Source organism: Pelodiscus sinensis, chromosome 6, assembly GCF_052426305.1.
Source record: "Pelodiscus sinensis isolate ZL-2025 chromosome 6, ASM5242630v1, whole genome shotgun sequence".
NCBI classification, from domain to species: domain Eukaryota; kingdom Metazoa; phylum Chordata; order Testudines; family Trionychidae; genus Pelodiscus; species Pelodiscus sinensis.
The window spans coordinates 41,602,995-41,622,925 of record NC_143057.1 but is presented as its reverse complement, the minus strand read 5'-3'; the positions used below and the strand labels follow the sequence as shown (position 1 = coordinate 41,622,925).

Sequence of the window (19,931 nt, the reverse complement as noted above, 5' to 3'; positions counted from 1 at the left end):
GTGATTTAAAAAATTAATCGCAATTAATCACGTGCACTGCCCCTTTGAAATGCAGCAGCAGCGTTTCAAAGGAGCAGCACCACAGGAGCCCAGGATCTGGAGTCCCCAGCTGATCCCGGCTTGGTGCAGCACTGCCTCTTGGAAAGGCTTCCCCAGTATTTCCGAGGGGCAGCACCGTGGGAGCCCGGGGTCAGCTGTGCGTGCCACTCAAAGTCGGCTCGTGTGCCACTTATGGCACGTGTGCCATAGATTGCCGACCCCTGGTCCAGCATGATTTTAGTGAGCCAGATGTCCACTTACTATGGGTGTGGCCAGTTTGCAGCTACCAGTCCTAGCTCTCAATGTTCTCTGCTGTTTATTTACTTCTAATTTACCTCTAAATGTGTTGTAAAAGCTCAGAAAGCAGTGGAAGTGTTGGTAATACTGCTAGACAACATTGATCTCCTGTGGTTCAGCAAATTCTCTGGTTCAGCACTGGTCAGGTCCCAAAAATGCCAGACTAGAACAGTTCAACCTATAATAGTTCGGTAGGAGTCTGATAAGAAGTTGCCCTTGATCTTGTGAATGTCAGGTCAACATGGGTCCAAACCAAAACCTTTGATCCAAACCCTCTCAAACTTCTGGGAAACTTGGATCCAGATCTGAACCTCAACATTTTATCTGCTCCATACTTCTAAAAAGACCCACACCAAGATCAATCCTTTTACCATATACATAGAACAAGAGAGTACACATGGCTTTTTTAAAGGGAAATCATGCCGCTCCAGACTATTAGAATTCTTTCAGGGAGTCAACAACCATATGGAAAAAAGTGAACTAGTTGAGACCATGTACTTGGACATTCAGGAAGCCTTTGACTAAGTCCACCACCAAAGGCTCTTGAGCATACTACGCAGTCATTAAATAAGAGGGAAGGTTTCTCATGGATCAGTAACAGTTTAAAAGATAGGAAACAAAGGGTAGGAATAAAAGGTCAGTTTTCACAGAAAAAAGAATTAAATAGCAGGGTCCCCCCCAAAGATCTGTAGAGGTACCGTGCTGTTCAACATAATTATAAATGATCTGGAAAGAGAGCTGAACAGAGAGATGGCAAATTTGCTGACAATACAAAATTACTCAAGATCTGACTACGAAAGGTTACAAAGGGATCTCACTAAACTGGATGACTGGACAACAAAATGGCAGATAAAATTTAGTGTTGATAAGTGCAAAGTAATGCACATTGGAAAAAACGATCCAACTGTACATACAAACCCTTTTGAGGTCTAAATTAACAGAAAGAGATCTAGAAGTCATTTTGGATAATTCTCTGAAAACATTTACTCAGTATGCAATGGCAGTTGACAAAGCTAACAATGTTAGAAACCATTAGAAAAAGTTTAGAGAATGAAACAGGAAATATCATAATGACACTATATAAACCTATGTTACATCCACACCTTGGATACTACATGCAGTTCTGATCATCCAATCTAAAAAAAAGATATTAGAATTAGAAAAGATGCAGAGAAGGACAACAAAAATGATAAGGGGAATGGATAAGCTTCCATACAAAGAGATTAAAAAGACTGGGACTGTCTAAGGGGTATCATGATAGAGGTCTATAAAATCACTAATGGTGTGGAAAAAGTGAATAGGGGTTTGTTATTTACCATTTCATATAACACAAGAATGAACAGTCACCCAATTAAATTAATGAACAGCAGATTTAAACAAAATTCTTCTCACGACAATCAACATATGGAATTCATTGTCAGGGGATTTTGTGAAGGATAAAACTATAAATTGGTTCAAAAAAGAATGAGCTAACTCCATTGGAAATAGCTTGATAAACAGCTATTAGCCAAGATAGCCAGGGATGTAGCCTCATGCTTTGCATGCCCCTAAATCTCCAAGTGACAGTAGCATCTAGCATTGGCTACTGTCTGGATTCTGGCTCACCCAATGTGGTAGTCTTATATTTTCATTTAACAAAGGGAAAGTTTGGTTCCAGACCTGAATTTTGCAGTGCAGCTTCACCAAACCCCAGATCTGAAGCACACATAAAGGTTACAGAATTTTGATCCAGATATTTATAGATGCTAATGTCCGGTAGGAATTTAAGAGGCTGGCTGCTGAGCAGCTTTAAACATGGCTACAGCCAACCTGCAACATGTTGTGTGAAACAGTTTCAAAACTGTCATAGTTTGATATGGAAAGTCTCTAAATCCATGAAAAGCAATTAATCTAAACTCAGTGTATGTACATGGAAAACAACTCTAGGAGTTCCAGGGTAAAATAGTTTCTGAATTGAGTAGTTGAGGTTGAATGACTGAGCTTGCAAGAGCTTTAAAGGGTTCAAAACCAGAATGTATCTCAAAGACATTGGTCTTTTCTTTCAGAAATAGAGAAAAGAAAAAACTCTTTAAAATTTTAAATTACTTTCTTTTGTATTTCCAAATCAGGTCCTACCAATAGTGGTTTTCTTCAGCACAGTGATGTCTATGCTTTACCATGTTGGATTCATGCAATGGCTCATTAAAAAGGTACCATGGCACTTGAATTTTGTCAATGCTCTTTATTTGAGATAGTCAAGTGTTGCCACCATAGGGTATGTCTAGACTGCATCCCTCTGTCAGCAAAGGGATGCAGATTAGGCAGATTGACATTGCAAATGAAGCAGGGATTTAAATATCCTGTGCCTAATTTGCATAAAAATGGCTGATGCGTTTTGCCAACTCAGCACTTTGTCGGCAAAAAGTGGCAGTCTAGAGGGAGATCTGTCGAAAAGGAAAGCCTTTTCCGACAGGTCCTGTAAACCTCCTTGCAGGAGGCATAAGGAATCTGTCGAAAAAGGTTTATTTCTCCACAGATCCCCCTCTAGACTTTTTGCTGACAAAGTGCTGAGTCTGCAAAATGCAGCGGCCATTTTTATGCAAATTAGGCACAGGATATTTAAATCCCTGCTTCATTTGCAATGTCGACTTGCCTAATCTGCATCCCTCTGCTGACAGAGGGATGCAGTCTAGACATACCCATACAGTCAAATTGTGACATTTGTAAATTTAATATTTCTCAATTTTAGGTTGGTTGGATAATGCAGATTACCTTGGGGACATCTCCTGTTGAGTCACTAGTAGCAGCTGGCAACATATTTGTGGGACAGGTGAGTTATAAAATAGAAAAATATACTAGTACCTTTAGATCAGCCCCTTATTAAAAGACAGAAATCCTGGACAGTGGAAGTGAAATAACACTGTTTAATGAGCTTCTGTTTCCAGTAAACCTCCTTTGTATATGAAATTAGTACTGCAATGCATTAGATCTCATGCTTGGTTTTTGGAAGCTCAGAATTCCATCAGTTTAAAAATCAGCAATGACACACAAGCAGGTAAGTTCTGAAGGTTTTACTATGTTCACTCATGAAGCTCTGGTATGAAGGTAGGAGACAGACCCACTCATCAGTCTAAAAATAGAAAGCAAGCAAAAAGGAAGAAAGAATTAACTGATAGAAAGTGAAAATAGGATAAAAAGAGGGAAAAGTGAACAGAAACAGAAAAGGGCAGGAAAGAGAATGGCAAAAAATAAGACAAGTGGTCAACTGTATGAGGACATGGCCCCTTGGGATATAGGACAATGAGGCTATGTCTACACTGCACTCTAAACTCGAAATAAGAGATGCAATTTGCTCTACACAAATTGCGTACTTATTTCATTTTTATTTTGAAATAGGCTATTCTGAAATTTGGTGCTGTCTAAAGTGCTATTTCGGCTACCGGGATGCCAAATGAGGGTTACCGGGCTGCCAAAATAGCGCACCCATTATTTCTAAAAACATTTTGAAATAACAGGTGGCTTGTGAAGACACAGGGGAGCTATTTCGGGATACCTTTGGTATCCCAAAATAACTTTGATGTGTAGACTTGCCCTGAGAGCTCCTTTAAAAAAACAGAGTAAGAACCACTGCACTAAAGCAGCCAAGAAATGATTGTCAGCTAGATGAGGTGGGTGTCCAGCACAATTGCTCTACCCGAAAAACAACACTTAGCATTGAGAAACCCTATGCATATTCAGAGTACTTATCAACATAAACATTAAGTATGTGTTAATACCAAAGACACTGTGATTGAAGTGTACATAATGTTAATTAATAAAATAACCAGTCACTCTATGAGGGTTTATACAGAAAACATTAATTTGGCTGTGTTGCTTCTCATTTTCAGACAGAATCTCCTCTTCTAGTGAGGCCCTATTTACCATATGTCACCAAATCTGAACTCCACTCGATCATGACTGCAGGGTTCTCAACCATCGCTGGCAGTGTCTTAGGAGCATATATTTCTTTTGGGGTAAGGAGAGAAAAATAAACTATGAAAATACAGTGTGCATTCCAATCCCCTGAAAATGTGGCATATGTTACATATGTGGCATAATTCTCTTCAGGGTATTATGAATTCAAATTCAGGCAGTGCTTTGAATCAAAATGGGGTATCTGGCTAAGTTTCCTGACCAATAGTGGATCTAGAATTTCATCAATGTGTCAGAGATTTATATGTGTAATTCCCTTTGTTACTAGAAGGAGTTATTTACCTTCTCTTGTGTATGAGAGACTAGACCCAGAGATTTGACCTTTAGTGCAGCATTTAGAAGCAGGAATGTTTACCTCGGTAATACAGAAATTCACCCACCCCTAGTGAAGAGGGAATAATGGATGTACTTGTGTGTTTATAATTTACACGCAGCAGGAATTGGCATCCTGGAATACAACCATGGTTCATCTGGCAGTGACTTCAATCAGACATTTCAGGGATTTATTATTATTTAGTTACATGATGGTAGCACCTAAAGGTCCCATTCAGGATTGGGGCCCCTCTGTGCTAGGCAATCACATAATAAGACACATTCCCCATTCCAAAGAGCTTACAGTGTAAACCGACAGATGAGGGAAAAGGATACAACAAACACGCAGAGTGATCAGGGTGACTGTGGAACTAACACAATGTTTGTCAACCTTTTAAAAATAGATACTGTAAGGGTAGGAGCAGCATGAGGAGAATTGTTTAATAGGAAATGGAATGGAAAAAGGAAGGAAGGGATGCAAGACACTGAGTGAGGGGAAGGATGAAAAGATGTAGGGAGGGCTGTATGGAGATGGTGGAAAATATATAGGCAGGAGGAGGTCAGGCCAAACAATCAAGTAGAAAAGAATGTTCAGAGTTTCAGCTGAGGAATGCAGTCTGCTGATATCACTGATGTCCAGGAGCTTTGAGGATATAGGGTCTGATTCTCACTTCCCCATTGCTGCTTTTGCCACAGTTTCTGCCACTGGGAGTTCCTGCTCCAGAAAGCTGGGTTCACCTTCAGGAATGCTACTCTTCCTCTCCCTAGTGCACCTGGGTATTTGGGACTTACTACCACTATGGTGGGGATAGTGTTGTCACCGGAGATGGCTTTCTCCATACAATTCACTATTTTGTATCCCTGTATCAAACCTCTACTTCTTCTCCTCCCATATAAACAATGCTGGCTCTTTTAATCTCTTCTTGTAGGAAAAATCCTCTAGGTGTCTAATGATTTTCATTGCTTTTCTCTGGAATTTTTTCTGTTTCTATATTCTGTTGAGATGAATTGACCAAAGCTTATATTCTGGCATCTGGAATTTCAGGTTTCAGCCTCCCATTTACTATCTGCTTCTGTGATGTCAGCACCAGCATCATTGGCTGTCTCCAAACTATTCTGGCCAGAGACTAAAATTCCCCAAATTACCCTGAAGAGTGGTATAAAAATGGAGAAAGGGTAAGTAGATCTGTGCCTAGAAACAGCAATACTATATATAGACGCTCATAAATTATATTGATGAGAGATGTACAATACTTTTGCACACATTACACTACTTACACAATAAGGAAGCCAAAAGTAAGTACCAGTAGTTTCTGAACAAAGACAAAGAACAAACAGACCTAGCTGTATAGAGGAGTAGCTGGCATTTTCACAGACACAGAAGAACTGCAAAGTTCCAATATAGCTCTAGGGGTGTTTTCCTGTTTGCTGTTGCCTTTGTTTTGCTCAGAAGCACTTTCTAAATGCCTGAACTCAAAAAACACGTGCACTACTTTACATACAAAGAGCAGAGTGTTAGGTGCATCTAATTTCCAATCAAGAAGATCTCTGTGTGGGAGTGCAAAGAAGCAGAAAATGCAAAGAGCCTCTCCTCCTCACCTTCTCCTCTACAAGGCCTGACTTTGACCCCTGTGATGACATAGTGCCTACATCTTCATTCTTGCAGGCATGAGCAAGACTCCAAAGTCCACTGAAGTCGGTAGAAAGACTGCCACAAATGACTGCAGTAAGCCTTGGATCAAAGAAAGAATGAGGACCATGTTCCATTCTTTTAAATGATGGAAAAGCTTGAGGGCATCCTTGAGGTCACTTCCTAGGATCCCCTGGGAAGAATTCTGAGTCTGCCAGAATTTCTCTTAAGAGGCTTCATTCACATCATGGCCCCTCTGTACCCCCAATACCTGAGAGCACCAAGTGGGCAGGGGAGTTGACAGCCATGCTGGACCCCTGGGCAAAGTGGGGAGCAGAGACTGGTTCTGTGTTCCCAGAAGAGTTGGAGCCTTGGTCACTAAGGGTGTGTCTAGACTACATGGCTCCATCGTCGGAGCCATGTAGATGAGTTTACTAGACATAGCAAAATAAAGTGGCGATTTAAATAATCACTGCTTCATTTACATCAAAATGGCTGCCGGGCTGTGCCGATCAACTGATTGTCGGCACAGCGTTGTAGTCTAGACAGGGATCAGCCGACCCCAGTACCCTTTGTCATCAGATCCTGTTCACGAGGAATAAAGGATCTGACGACAAAGAGTGCTGGGGTCGGCTGATCCCCGTCTAGACTACAGTGCTGTGCCGACAATCAGCTGATCGGTACAGCGCAGCAGCCATTTTGATGTAAATGAAGTGGCGATTATTTAAATCACCACTTCATTTTGCTATGTCTAGTAAGCTCATCTACATGGCTCCATCGACGGAGCTATGTAGTCTAGACACACCCTTAGAGTTGTCTGGAGCATGCTATGCGGTGTTCCAGTGAGAAATTTAAAGATCCCAGGGAATCACCAGACCCTGGACCGGTTGCTCTCTCTGCCCTACCCTCATCCCCTGTCTGCAGGCCAAGAAGTGGGTGCCCAGAGATTTAAATTGCTGGTTTATCATCAACTATTGTTTCTCAACTTATCCATGAACTGGAAAATGTCTCTTTAGTGTTCAAATTCTTTTCTTGTTTTCCTTGATAAAGAGACTCAAAAAACTTGCTGGAAGCTGCCAGTCAGGGTGCCTCTGCCTCCATCCCATTGGTGGCGAACATTGCTGTGAACCTGATCGCCTTCATTGCTTTGCTGTCTTTCGTTGATTCAGCTCTATCTTGGCTGGGCAATATGTTTAACTATCCGCAGCTGAGCTTTGAGGTATTGTCCTCTGAACTTTTTTTTTTCCCCATGATTTGTCTATCTTAAAGAAAAATGCCAATGTTAATCAAACATTAGATGTTTATACATTACATTACTTTTAAAAAGGAAAACTCCTTTAAATCCCTGCATCACAAGATAGTCTGTGACAAATACTTGTTGCAATGTAAATATTCTAGAGCATCAATGTTTATGACTTTACCCCAAAGGCGCTGCCATTTTGTGAATGGTGAGTTTGCTTTAGCTCTAATCTCATCTAATCACAGCTACCATCAATGAATAGAAAAATCAGAAGAGCTATTTGCATGCACCAGCCACAAATTAACACTTCATTAAACACCCACAATAGCTTTTGCTTCAGACCACTGCACTGAATCTTTTATTCTTAGATTTGGCAAAGCCTCTGAGGGAGGGTTATGTTACACAAGAAATGGTACAGCAGCCCCTTGGTAGCAATGCAGTGTGGACATTGACTACAGTGATGGAGCGGGTATTCTGGTGCTGTAGTAAATCCTCCTCTTTGAGAGGTGGCTGCTAGATCAATTAAATATTTTTTTTCATCCTAGCAGTGTCTACATCACACAGGGTGTGAAATTTTTCACAATCCATAAGGATGTGACCTAACTTTTCAGTGTAGACCAGCCCTTCCACAGGAAAAATGTGGTGTGTCCAAAACTGTTTTAATTAGCTTAGGCTCCTAGTTTAGACAAAGTTATATTTAAAAATGGGTTAGCTGAGTTTGCAGATTTTTAATTATAAGACATACCTGTATCATTTTCCTAGGCTACGAGGCTTTTAAATCTGACTGTCTCTGGCCTGGTCTACATTAATATTTTGTACAGATATAGTTATCTAAGTTTGCCTTAAACCAGGGGTGGACAACCCACAGCTCATGAGCCGGATGTGGCTCTTCAAAGAAAAAAATGCAGTTCTGAAAGGGGCAGCATGTTTCTGTCTGCATGGGACATGAGTGCAGACTTCAAAATGGCCACCTTAAAAAAGGGCAATGCCTGCTCTGGTTTGTTTTTTTTTTTTTGTTTTTTTTTGCCCAACAACTTTTTTCCCTCAGCTCTTTGCGCTGTATCCACCACAATTTTGTTTGGCTCTTCGTCTGTAACGGGACTGGCTCTGTGTTCCCAGAAGAGTTGGAGCCTCGGTCTGCCCTAAGCTGAGGACTCACAACTTCCTATCTAGCCACACAGGGGCCCAGGGGCTCCCCAAGTCCTGAAACTGCTGCTGAGGATGGTGGGGAGGCATCCCTTCCTGCCGGCCTCAGCAGGGAGCTGCCCAGATAAACCCAAACCCCTGTCCCACCTTGAGCCTCCACCAGCTCTGATCACCTACCTGTACCCCCAAGGCCACATCCCCAGCTCTACCCCAAAGCCTACACTGCCAGTCCAGAACCCCTCATCCCCACCCCTCTCCTGCACTTCAGTGCCCAGCCCAGAGCCTGTGCCCCAACCTGAACCCCAGTCCCCCAGCTCTGTTGAGCCCCTCCCCAAACCTTGAGCCTCCTTCTTATACCCCAAACCCCTCATCCCCACACACATAGGCAACACATTGTGGCATCCTGTGCCCTTGCCAAAATTTTGATTGCTTAAATGGGATGCTCCCTCATGTCCCCTCCCTGTTCCTCTGAATGGCCCTCCCTGCACTCATTCACCCCCTTTGCAGGCCCCAGTCACCTTTTCCTAGCCCCACCCCAAGCTGCACCCACAGCCAGAGCCCTCACACTCCTGCACCTCAACCCTCTGTACTAGGTCTGAGCTTTCTCCCACCCTCAGAAACCCTTGGCCCCAACCCTGCTACCTTGAGTCCCCACCAGCTCTGATCACCTTCCTGTACCCCAAAGTCCACATCCCCAGCTCCACCCCAAAGCCTACAATGCCAGTCCAGAACCCCTCATCCCCATCCCTCTCCTGCACCTCAGCACCCAGGTTTTATTTTGTGCACCAATGTGAAGGTGAAGTATTGTACAGCCCCTCCACATTGGTGCACATAAGAAAATTCATTCCACTCAGGGAAGGAAAAAAATAGAGGGAACACTGGTGGGGGATGTATTTTTACCATTATAGTTACAAGTCTAATGTGCACAGTTGTAGTGGTATATAGGTGCCTTGTACTAGTAGGCTACGTCTAGACTGGCCCCTAATTCCGGAAAAGTCATGCAAAGCAGGTAAGTCAGAATAGGGAAATCTGCGGGGGATTTAAATATCCCCCGCGGATTTAAATAAACATGTCCGCCGCTTTTTTTCCGGCTTGGGGAAAAGCCGGAAAAAAGCGTCTAGACTGGCACGATCCTCCGGAATAAAGCCCTTTTCTGGAGGATCTCTTATTCCTACTTGAAAGTAGGAAAAGGGCTTTATTCCGGAGGATCGCGCCAGTCTAGATGCTTTTTTCCGGCTTTTCCCCAAGCCAGAAAAAAAGCGGCGGACATGTTTATTTAAATCCCGCGGGGGATATTTAAATCCCCCACGGATTTCCCTATTCTGACTTACCTGCTTTGCATGACTTTTCCGGAATTAGGGGCCAGTCTAGATGTAGCCGTATAGTTTATTCCTCTTCCCATACAGGAATAAGCTATACTGCTATAAGCACTTTTATATTGATACAAGAAGCAATCGTAACAGTTAAGTATACAAGTATAGCTAAAGCTGTACATATTTTATATAGAGACAAACCATTTGTGTTCCCAAGGTAGTAATTAAAATGTGTTAGTTAACATATTTTTAAAACTCATTTTTTCAGAGTAGCTACACCAGATTATGTCAGATGAGAATTTTAGTCGTCCATCTCTCTTTCCAATTCCCTGGACCACAGCCTCCATTTTAGGCTGCAATCCAACAAAGCTTTTAAGCATATGTTTAATTTGAGGCATAAAACTGAACTATGTACTTAATTACTTTGGTTGGACCTGAGTCTTAACTTGCTACTTCTCTGGTAATTCAGGTGGACTTGACCATTAAAATTCCCCAAACTACTAGAGAGATAGCAGCAAGCTGCCAAGAATTATTTTTATATACTTCTTTTTTAAAAAACTGAAATTTATTTTAGGCAATTTAGCAGAATCTTCACTCTTTGATTGACATTTTCTCTTGTGGTAGCAAATATTTGAGCTTGTGCACCCAGCCCTCCTCTCTGTCTTGTATATTTTGCAGATCATTTGCGCTTATGTCTTCATGCCATTTTCTTTTATGATGGGGGTAGACTGGGAAGACAGCTTTATTGTCGGTGGACTTCTAGGTTACAAGACTTTCTTCAATGAATTTGTGGCTTATGAGCGTCTTTCAGCATTGATCCATTTGCGAGAGAAAGGTGGGCCAGTGTACATTGATGGCATGAAACAATATATGACCGTGAGTAACATTTTATAGTCTACTGATTTACTGGGCCAAATTCTTACCTAATTGTGCTCCACTGATTTTAGTGGAATTACAACAAAGATGAATATTGCACATTAATTTGACATTTTCTCTTGTGTTAAACCTCTTTTTATCTTTCCACAATGGACCTCAATTATTGAAATTCCTCCTCCTCCAGGCCCTAGTATGGTCTTGCAGCCATGCCATTCTGGGTTGGAAGCATGTCAGTCCTCACAAGCCAGACAAGGTCTAGAATTAAACAACTTAAAGGAAAGCCCAGTGTGTCGCACAAAGAGGTACTGGCAACTGAGGTCTGGTTGCTATCAGGAATTTGTCATGACTCCAGTACTGAATGGCCAGACACAAATGTAGCTGCACTAGTTCATAGCCCAAGCTCTTGCTTTGGTTCATAGCACCAGGAGCACTTGCTTTGGTTTCAGCTGGTAGAGTCAGGGCAAATAGCCGCAGGAGACAAGACCAAGATAGGTGCAATTCTTCTTTCTGAGTGGAGCTGATCAAATAAATTTAGACACAACTTTTTGCCATCATAATTTACCCAGCAGAATTTCTGGTCAAAATGAGAGAGACAAAGGGAGCTTGAATAGTCTCAGAATAGTCTGGAGTTTAAGGCATTCACAGGGGGATGTGGGAGACACAGGTTTAGGAACCAAATCTGAATCAGACAGGACCGTATCATGGTTTTTTATGAAAAATGCCAAAAGTCTAAGTTTTATCCCATATAGGGGGAAATGATATATTGACACTTCAAAACATTTTCAACAAAACAGCTGTTTTCCAGCTGTCCATCCTTTTGAGCCAGTATTTGGTATTTGGTATTGCAACTGCATTGAGAAGGACATGTCCCTTTCATCTTCCTGCGCCTAAGGTTGCGTACAAAGGATTATTATTGTTATTGCAGAAGCTGGATGTGCAACTAGCAATTTTAAGTGTGACCTCTTATGGCTTGGACATAAGAATGTTTGGGTTCTCAGATTTAACTTCTATTCAATCTCAGACCTCTCTAATACATCTAAATTGGGGAACCTCCAACCTGGGGCTATATCCGCCCCCTTGCTCATTTTCATCTGGCCTATGGGTCACACACATTCAATTCACCTGCTTGGGGAGGGGTACTGAGGCTTGGGGCTTCTCATCCACAGGGCTGCAGCTGCAAGTGCCAGCTCATTCAGCTGCATGGGGAAGCCTTGAACCTCTGTCCTCCCCCACCCCAGGCAGGTGAGTTGAACGGGTATGGTCTGCCATTGATTTTTTTCTGAAGGTCAATGGCCTCTGACATAGAATAGGTTCCCCATCCCTGATCTAGATACAGATAGGTGCTCAGAGAGAAAGCACCTGGCTGGATTCCACCCCCCACAGCCTATAACAACAAGCCTTCCTGTTTTTGAAAAGCTAGGAGAGTACAACTGAAGGCAGAGAAATCACAAGAAACAAAGCCGTTTCTAGGGAAAGCAAATAGAGTGAGTACATGACAAACGTTTTCCTGCATATGTGCCGCATGACTGCAAATCTCTACAAATTGATTCTCAGAAAACAGGAGCAGGAACAAAGGAGCTGCTAATGAACAGGAAACCTATGAGAGCACTCAGCAGACTTCAATGTGGGCTTAAAAAGCTATTAAAGCAGAATGGGATGCAGGAGGCAAAGCTTTCCACTTCCATGTTCCCTGCTTTCCCCTACCTTTCAACTAGACTTCTTCAACTAGGCTTTTTCAAGGGCTGTCGCCTAGCTGGACCACAGGGAAGCTATCATATACCCTGCAAGTAGCTCTTGTCACTGGAAAGTCCATTGAGGAAAGAGGTTGTGAGCCTCTGGAAGTGGAAAGGGAACAAACTTCTCTCTGCTCTGAGCCTGATGGAGAACATGTGTTGCCGCAAAATAGATGGCAGTGGCTGGGGAGCAGATATGGACAAGGGCAGCCAGGGGGTGTACTGATCCCGACTCTGCCCCTAGGATTCTTGTGGAGCCCCACTAACAGTTTAAATGTACTCCTTTCCCTTGAAGGAAGCATTCACTTGTCTGGCCGCAGTGGGAATGTTTCCAAAGGAGGGACATTTCTAGCCAGTGCAGGAGCACTAAACCAGTTTGGATAATCAAAACCCTTTGAGATTTTCAATCCCAATCCAGACAACTCCTGTTAATCTATATAATTATTATGAAAAATGACAGAAATACTGAAATTCACAGCAAAGAAAAATAGCGTGTGAACAAATCTAACTTCCCATACTGTATGCCATAGTTATATCATGAACACTTCACATGTAGTGCAGTGAATGCGAGAAGTTACAGGGTACAAATAGTAGTGGATACTAGGTGATGATCGTAAAATTGCTTGGGAGGGTGAGCAGATCTGGATTAAATCTTCTGGGAGTCTGGAAATATTAGATGGGGGGGCTAGGCAACAGAGTGGGGCAAAAATGATGGGTTCAGAGGGCAGTGGGTTGAGGCAGGAGGGTGGTGCTCCCATGGGGAATGCGGGTTCTGGGGTGGGGATGAGGTGTTTGGGGTACAGAAGAGAGCTCCAGGCTGGGGCCAAGGGCTTGGAGTGTGGGAGGGGGCTCAGGACAGGAGGTTGGAGTGAGGTGCAGGGTCTTGGTGGGTGTTGAGGTGTTAGAGTGGGGTCAGGGCTGGGGCTCAGGATTGGGGTGTGGGGTCTGGCCCAGACTTCACACACCAATCACTTGCCCCCATCCCTGAGCCCCTCCTGTATCCTAAGTCCCTAAGGGTATGTCTACACTACAAAGTTAGTTCGAACTAATGGACGTTAGTTCGAATTAACTTTAATAGGCGCTACACTAGCGCTCCGCTAGTTCGAATTTAATTTGAACTAGCGGAGCGCTTCGTTCAAACTAGGAAAACCTCATTTTACGAGGATTAAGCCTAGTTCGAACTAGCTAGTTCGAATTAAGGGGTGTGTAGCCCCTTAATTCGAACTAGTGGGAGGCTAGCCCTCCCCAGGTTTCCCTGGTGGCCACTCTGGCCAACACCAGGGAAACTCGTCTGCCCCCCTACCGGCCCCGGACTCCTTAAAGGGGCACGGGCTGGCTACGGTGCCCATGCCAGGTGCAAGCCTGCCAGCACCCAGCCAGCAGACCCTGCACCTGGCACGGATCGAGCCACCCACCCGATGCCCCCCAGCCCTCCCCCTCTTCCCGGGACCAGGCTGGCGGCTCCCGGGAGCTTGCCCAGGACCGCAAGAGGCGGGCACCCTCCTGGGCTAGTGAGGACATCGAGGACCTTGTCCAAGACCTCCGCACTAGGCACAGGAAAGTGGCCGTCTAGGGCAGGAGAGCTGCCAGCCTGGCCACCCAGGAGCAGGTGTGCATGAAAATCAAGGTGGTCCACTGAGACCCCCGACCCTGAGCCCTGAGCTTACAATGGCCGTCCTGGGTCAGACCAAAGGTCCATCTAGCCCAGTAGCCTGTCTGCTGACAGCGGCCAACCCTAGGGACCCTGGAGGGGATGGACCGAAGACAGTGACCAAGCCATTTGTCTCGTGCCATCCCTCTCCAGCCTTCCACAAACCTTGGGCAGGGACACCACTCCTACCCCCTGGCTAATAGCACTCCATGGACCCAACCTCCATGACTTGATCTCACGTCCCTTTACACTCTGTTCCAGTTCTAGCCTTCACAGCCTCCTGCAGCAAGGAGTTCCACAGGTTGACTCTTTGCTTCGTGAAGAACAACTTTCTGTTACTAGTTTGAAGCCTGCTACCCATTCCTTTCCTTTGATGTCCTCTAGTCCTTCTTTATGAGAACTAATGAAGAACTTTTCTGTATGCACCCTCTCCACCCAACTCCTGTTTTTAGAGACCTCTATCCTGTTCCCCCTCCGTCTCCTCTTTTCTAAGCTGAGAAGTCCCAGTCTCTTTAGCTTCTCTTCATATGGGACCTGTTCCCAACCCCTGATCATTTTAGTTGCCCTCCCCTCTCCCAGCCTCTCTCTTCCCCTCTCCCACCTCCTTTTCCCAGTCTCCCCCAGTTTTGTTCAATGAAGACAGATTCCATTTTTGAACACAATTGTCCTTTATTTTGTACATCAAGAAGAGGGGCTAGGGAAGGGTAAGTGGAAGGAGGTGAGGGAGGAATGGGGTACGCGCCCCCGATGGGGAGGACTGGGCTGGCTCTGCGGGCTTCTGGGGGTGGAAGCTCTCCTGCAGCCCCCCAATTACCCCCTCAAAGTAGGAATAAGAGCTTTATTCCAGAGGATCGGGCTAGTCTAGACGCTTTTTTTCCGGCTTTTCCCCAAGCCGGAAAAAAGCGGCGGACATCTTTATTTAAATCCCGCGGGGGATATTTAAATCCCCCGCGATTTCCCTATTCCGAAATTTAAAATTAGCATTCCCCTTTCGAAAAAGGGGCCAGTGTAGACGTAGCCACAGAGTGAGAAAGAATTAAGTATTTTGCCCATAGACTGAGTCACTGGCAGAGGAGGACTGAGAAAATTCAGGATTCCTCACTCTCAGTCTTATCTTTCATCCTCTCTAGACCAAGGTGCATTTTTCATCAAATACTTGTGATGAGAGTCAGCAGTGGACAGGTAAAGCCCATAATCCACATCTCTGAATTACTTTAAGGACATAAAACTGGCCATATTTTGTCAGACCAATGGTCCAACTAGCCCAGCATCCTGTCTTTGACAGTGCCAATGCCAAATGCTTCAGAGTGAATTAATACAATAGGTCAGGCATGTCCAAAGTCCGGCCCGCGGGCCAATTGCGGCCCGTGTTCCGATTTAATACGGCCCCCGCTTCCTCCCCCTCTCCTGGCTCCCCGGCACTCTTTTGAACTGGCACGTCCAGCGCGCCGCTTCCAGCCGTGCTGCCGCTGCCCATGGCCTCCGCGGTCCTAGAGCCTACTCTGTAGGGCACGTCCGCAGCCCTGCTCCCCCGCTTGGCTGCGGGTTCGCCCTGCTCCCGGGCCGCCATGAGGCCGGCGTGCCCTGCGCTCTCCGCCCGCCTCCGACCCTGCGGGCCCTCCGCCTTGGGGCTGAGAGTGCGGGGACGGCCCTCACGCATGTTCACTTCTTCAAATCTGGCCCTCTTTGAAAAAAGTTTGGACACCCCTGCAATAGGTCAATCATTGAGTGATCTATCCTCTATTGTCCAATCCCAGCTGCTGCTGTCAGACACTTAGAGACACTCACAGTCATGAGGCTACATCCCTGCCATTATGGCTATAACCATTGATGCACAAATAGGGAGGAACTGGTTGAGAATTTGAAAGTGGAAGGCAACTTGGGTGAAAGTGATCATGATTCTAAGGAAAAGTAGGGGGAGAGCAGCAAAATAAAAACAATGGATTTCAAGAAGGCAGACATTAGCAAACTCAGGGAGCTGTAGGTAAGGGTTTGTCTAGACTACAGAGTTTTTCTGGGATATCTCTGGTATCCCGTAAAAGCTCTACTGTGTCCAAGGAATGTGTCTGTTTTTCCTAAAAAAAATTTGGAAAAGCAGACATGTTTCTTCAGCATCCCTGTAAACCTCATTCCCTGAGGAAGAGGGGATGTTCTGAAAGAGGCTTTTTTCTGACATTTGGCCTAGTGTAGATGAGCCAATTGTCAGGAAAGACTCTTTCAGTAGAAAAGCGGAAAAAGATACACAAATTGTGGTTTGCAATTTGCATATCTTTTTCCGATAGAACTTTGTAGTCTAGACACAGCCTAAGGGTCTCATGAGAAACAAGACTAAGAGGAAAAACAATGGAAGACAGTCAGCAGTTTTTAAGAGACAGTATTAAAGGCTGCAAGAGCAAACTATTCCACTTCAGAGAATAGATAGGAAGTATGGCAAGAGACCACTCTGTCTTAACCAAGTGATCTTGAATGATTTAAAAATCAAAAAGGAGTCCTACAAAAAGTGGAAAGTAGGTAGAATTACAAAGGATGACTATAAACAAATAACACAATTATGTAGGGTCAAACTTACAATGGTGAAGGCACAAAATGAGCTCAAACTAGCTAGAAGTGTAAAGGGTAACAAGAAAACATTTTACTAATATATTGGAAGCAAGAGAAAGACCAAGGACAGAGTAGGACCATTACTCAATAAAGGAATAGCAAAGTTAAAATAGGAAAAGAACAAGTTAAAATTACTTAGAAAAGTTAGATGTCTTCAAGTCACCAGGGCCTGATGAAGTACATCCTAGAATACTCAAGAGAATTATTGAGGAGGTATCTGAAGCACTAGCTATCATCTTTGAAAAGTCATGGAAGACAGCAGAGATTTCAGAAGACTGGAAAAAGGCAAGTAAAGTGCTCATATATAAAAAGGGAAATAGGGACAACCCAGGAAACTGCAGACCAGTCAGCATAACTTCTGTGCCAGAAAAGATAATGGAGCAAATAATTAAGGAATCCATTTGCCAATATCTAGAAGATAATAAGATAACAGAATAGATTTTTAAAGAACAGATGATGTCATCCCAAACTTATAGCTTTCTTTCATGGGATAACAAACCTTGAGGATTAGCGAGAAGTGATAGATGTAGTATACTTAGAGTTTAGTAAAGCATTTGATACAGTCTCACATGACCTTCTCATTAACAAACTAGGGAAATATAACCTAGATGGGGCTACTGTAAGGAGAGTGCATAACTGGCTGGATAACCATTGCCAAAGAGTAGTCATCAATGATTCACAGTCATGCTGGAAGGGTATAACAAGTGGAGTTTCACAGGGATCAATTTTTAAACCAGTTGCATTCAATATTTTCATGAACAATTTTGATTATGGCATAGAAAGCATGTTTATAAAGTTTGTGGGTGATACAAAGCTTGCAAATGCTTTGGAAGATAGGATTATCATTAAAAATGATCAGGACAAACTGAAGAAATGTTCTGGAAACAATCGATTACACACATACAGAATGGGAAATGACCGTCTAGGAAGGAGTACCGCAGAAAGGGGTCTATGGGTCATAGTGGACCACAAGCTAAATTTGAGTCCATAGTGTGACACTGTTGCAAAAAAAGCAAACCTCATTCTGGGATGTATTAACAGAAGTGTTGTAAGCAAAACACAAGGAGTAATTTTTCTGCTCTACTCTGCACTGATTAGACCTCAACAAGAGGACTGTGTCCAGTTTTGGGCACCACATTTCAGGAAAGATGGGGATAAATTGGAGAAGGACGGAAAAGAACAACAAAAATTATTAAACTTAACTCATTTTTTTAATCCCGTTATACACTGGCCTTCACAACATCCCTTGGCAATGAGCTCCACAGGTTGACTGTGCATTGTGTGAAGTACTTTATTTTGCTTGATTTAAACCTGTTGCCTGCTAATTTCATCGGGTGACCCTTGGTTCTTGTGTCATGTGAAGGGGTAAATAACACCTCTTTAGACACTTTCTCCACACAATTCATGATTTTATAGGTTTCTATCATATTCCTCCTTAGTCACCACTTTGCCAAGCTGAAAATCCCAGTAGTTTTAATCTCTCCTCATATGGAAGCATTTCCAATTCTCTAATCATTTTGCTGTCCTTCTCCAGAACTTCTGAAGTTCTAATATGTATATTTTTGAGATGGGGCAACCAGAACAGCAGGTAATAATCAAGGTATGGGCGTACCATTGTTTTATATAGTGTCAATATGAAACTTTCTGTCTTTCCTAATGGTCCTAACATTCTGCTAACTTGTTTGACTGCAACTCCGCATTGTGCAAATGTTTTCAGAGCATTATCCACAGTGACTCCAAGATCTCTTTAAGTGCTACCAGCCAATCTGACCAGTGCATTTTGTATGTATGGTTAAGATTATGTTTTCTGCATTACTTTGCATTTATCAATACTGAATTTCATCTGCCATTTTGTTTCCCAGTTACCCAGTTTTGTGAGATCCCGTTAAAGCTCTTCACTTTGGACTTAACTATCATGAGTAATTTTGAATCATCTGCAAACTTTCCAACAACTGAATAATTAATTTTCTGTCTGTGGTGTATGTTTTTTGGTTTTAGATCCATTCTGAAACCATTGCCACCTACGCCCTCTGTGGATTTGCAAATTTTGGTTCTCTGGGAATGGTGATAGGAGGACTGAGTAAGACCAATATGTATTTCTCATTTTGACAGTTTTTTTGCAAGTATAATCCAAAAAAGTGTGCTCTGTGGGATACATTCTTGATTAACTTCAGTACATCACTAAAGCCCTGCTTCTTGGCTGCATTGGGACAGCTTTTGCCTCACTCCGCTATGTAAAACTACCCTTAACCTCAATGAATCAGTCACTGAAGAACTTCCCCTTTAGTGGGATTCTTGTGTGGTTAAAATCTGCAGGGGAAATCCCTATGCTCCACTCCACTGTGGTTGGAATTGTAGTCAGGGCATTCGTACACCCTGGCAGTCCTCTGCTATTGTGCCCTACCTTCATGGCCATCGACAGCCAGTGCTACAGAGCAGCCCTCTGGCTTTGTTCAGAATAAATCATTTCATTAGGTTTGTTGTATTCCGGCTGATATTTTGGAAAATATTGGCTTGCTTTCTGTTAGAATGCCACATAAGCAAATCAGTTTATAAACAATGTCCAACTTTCCCGTTCTTCAGGATAATCAAACAATTGAAAATGAACTTTGAAAAATATTCTTACCTGATCCCATATAAGCTGTCTCCTGTCTGCATTGGGGTTCTGTGACAGCTCTGCTCTCCGGGAACGGTGTGTGCTGGGGCAACATAGATAAGCAGAGATCAGTGGGTGTGACAGTTGATAGAAGGAAAAAAAGTGGTTTGACAGTAGTTGGTACCTATCAACCAGTTTCAGTGGGGTATTCAGCACATATTGTTCAGGTAAATGGAAATTACATTTTGTATTTGCAGTTCACTTTTAAGTAGAAAGAAAACCACTGCATATTCTGCATTTGCATACCCCACTGAGAATACCAGATTTATTTTACTTGCTCTGATTGGTCAGTACTGTAACTTGCAATTTGCTTTTCAAGAGGATATGCTTGCTATGAATTTCATCTTTTTTTCTGATTTTTCCAATTTTCTTCCCAGCATCTATGGCTCCTTCCAAAAAAAGGGACATTGCTGATAGTGCCTTTAGAGCGATGGTTGCTGGTACTGTCGCCTGCTTCATGACAGCTTGCATTGCAGGTATAAATTT

General features: G+C 43.4%; 1 protein-coding gene across 8 annotated transcripts in view; it reads left to right on the top strand.

Annotated features, from left to right (window-relative positions):
- Window positions 1-19,931, top strand: part of SLC28A3 (solute carrier family 28 member 3) — an 88,311-nt gene that overhangs the window by 54,979 nt on the left and 13,401 nt on the right. For 4 of the 8 annotated variants that reach the window (XM_089779249.1, XM_075931772.2, XM_006135882.5 and 1 more), the window contains 8 exons: window positions 2,445-2,525; window positions 3,065-3,145; window positions 4,203-4,328; window positions 5,645-5,775; window positions 7,280-7,448; window positions 10,607-10,804; window positions 18,788-18,869; window positions 19,823-19,921. In XM_089779249.1, the coding sequence (XP_089635375.1) occupies window positions 2,445-2,525; window positions 3,065-3,145; window positions 4,203-4,328; window positions 5,645-5,775; window positions 7,280-7,448; window positions 10,607-10,804; window positions 18,788-18,869; window positions 19,823-19,921 (967 nt within the window). Of the gene's footprint in view, window positions 1-2,444; window positions 2,526-3,064; window positions 3,146-4,202; window positions 4,329-5,644; window positions 5,776-7,279; window positions 7,449-10,606; window positions 10,805-18,787; window positions 18,870-19,822; window positions 19,922-19,931 lie in introns of those variants that run through there. The other 4 variants (XM_075931770.2, XM_075931773.2, XM_089779250.1 and 1 more) reach the window with 4 other exon arrangements.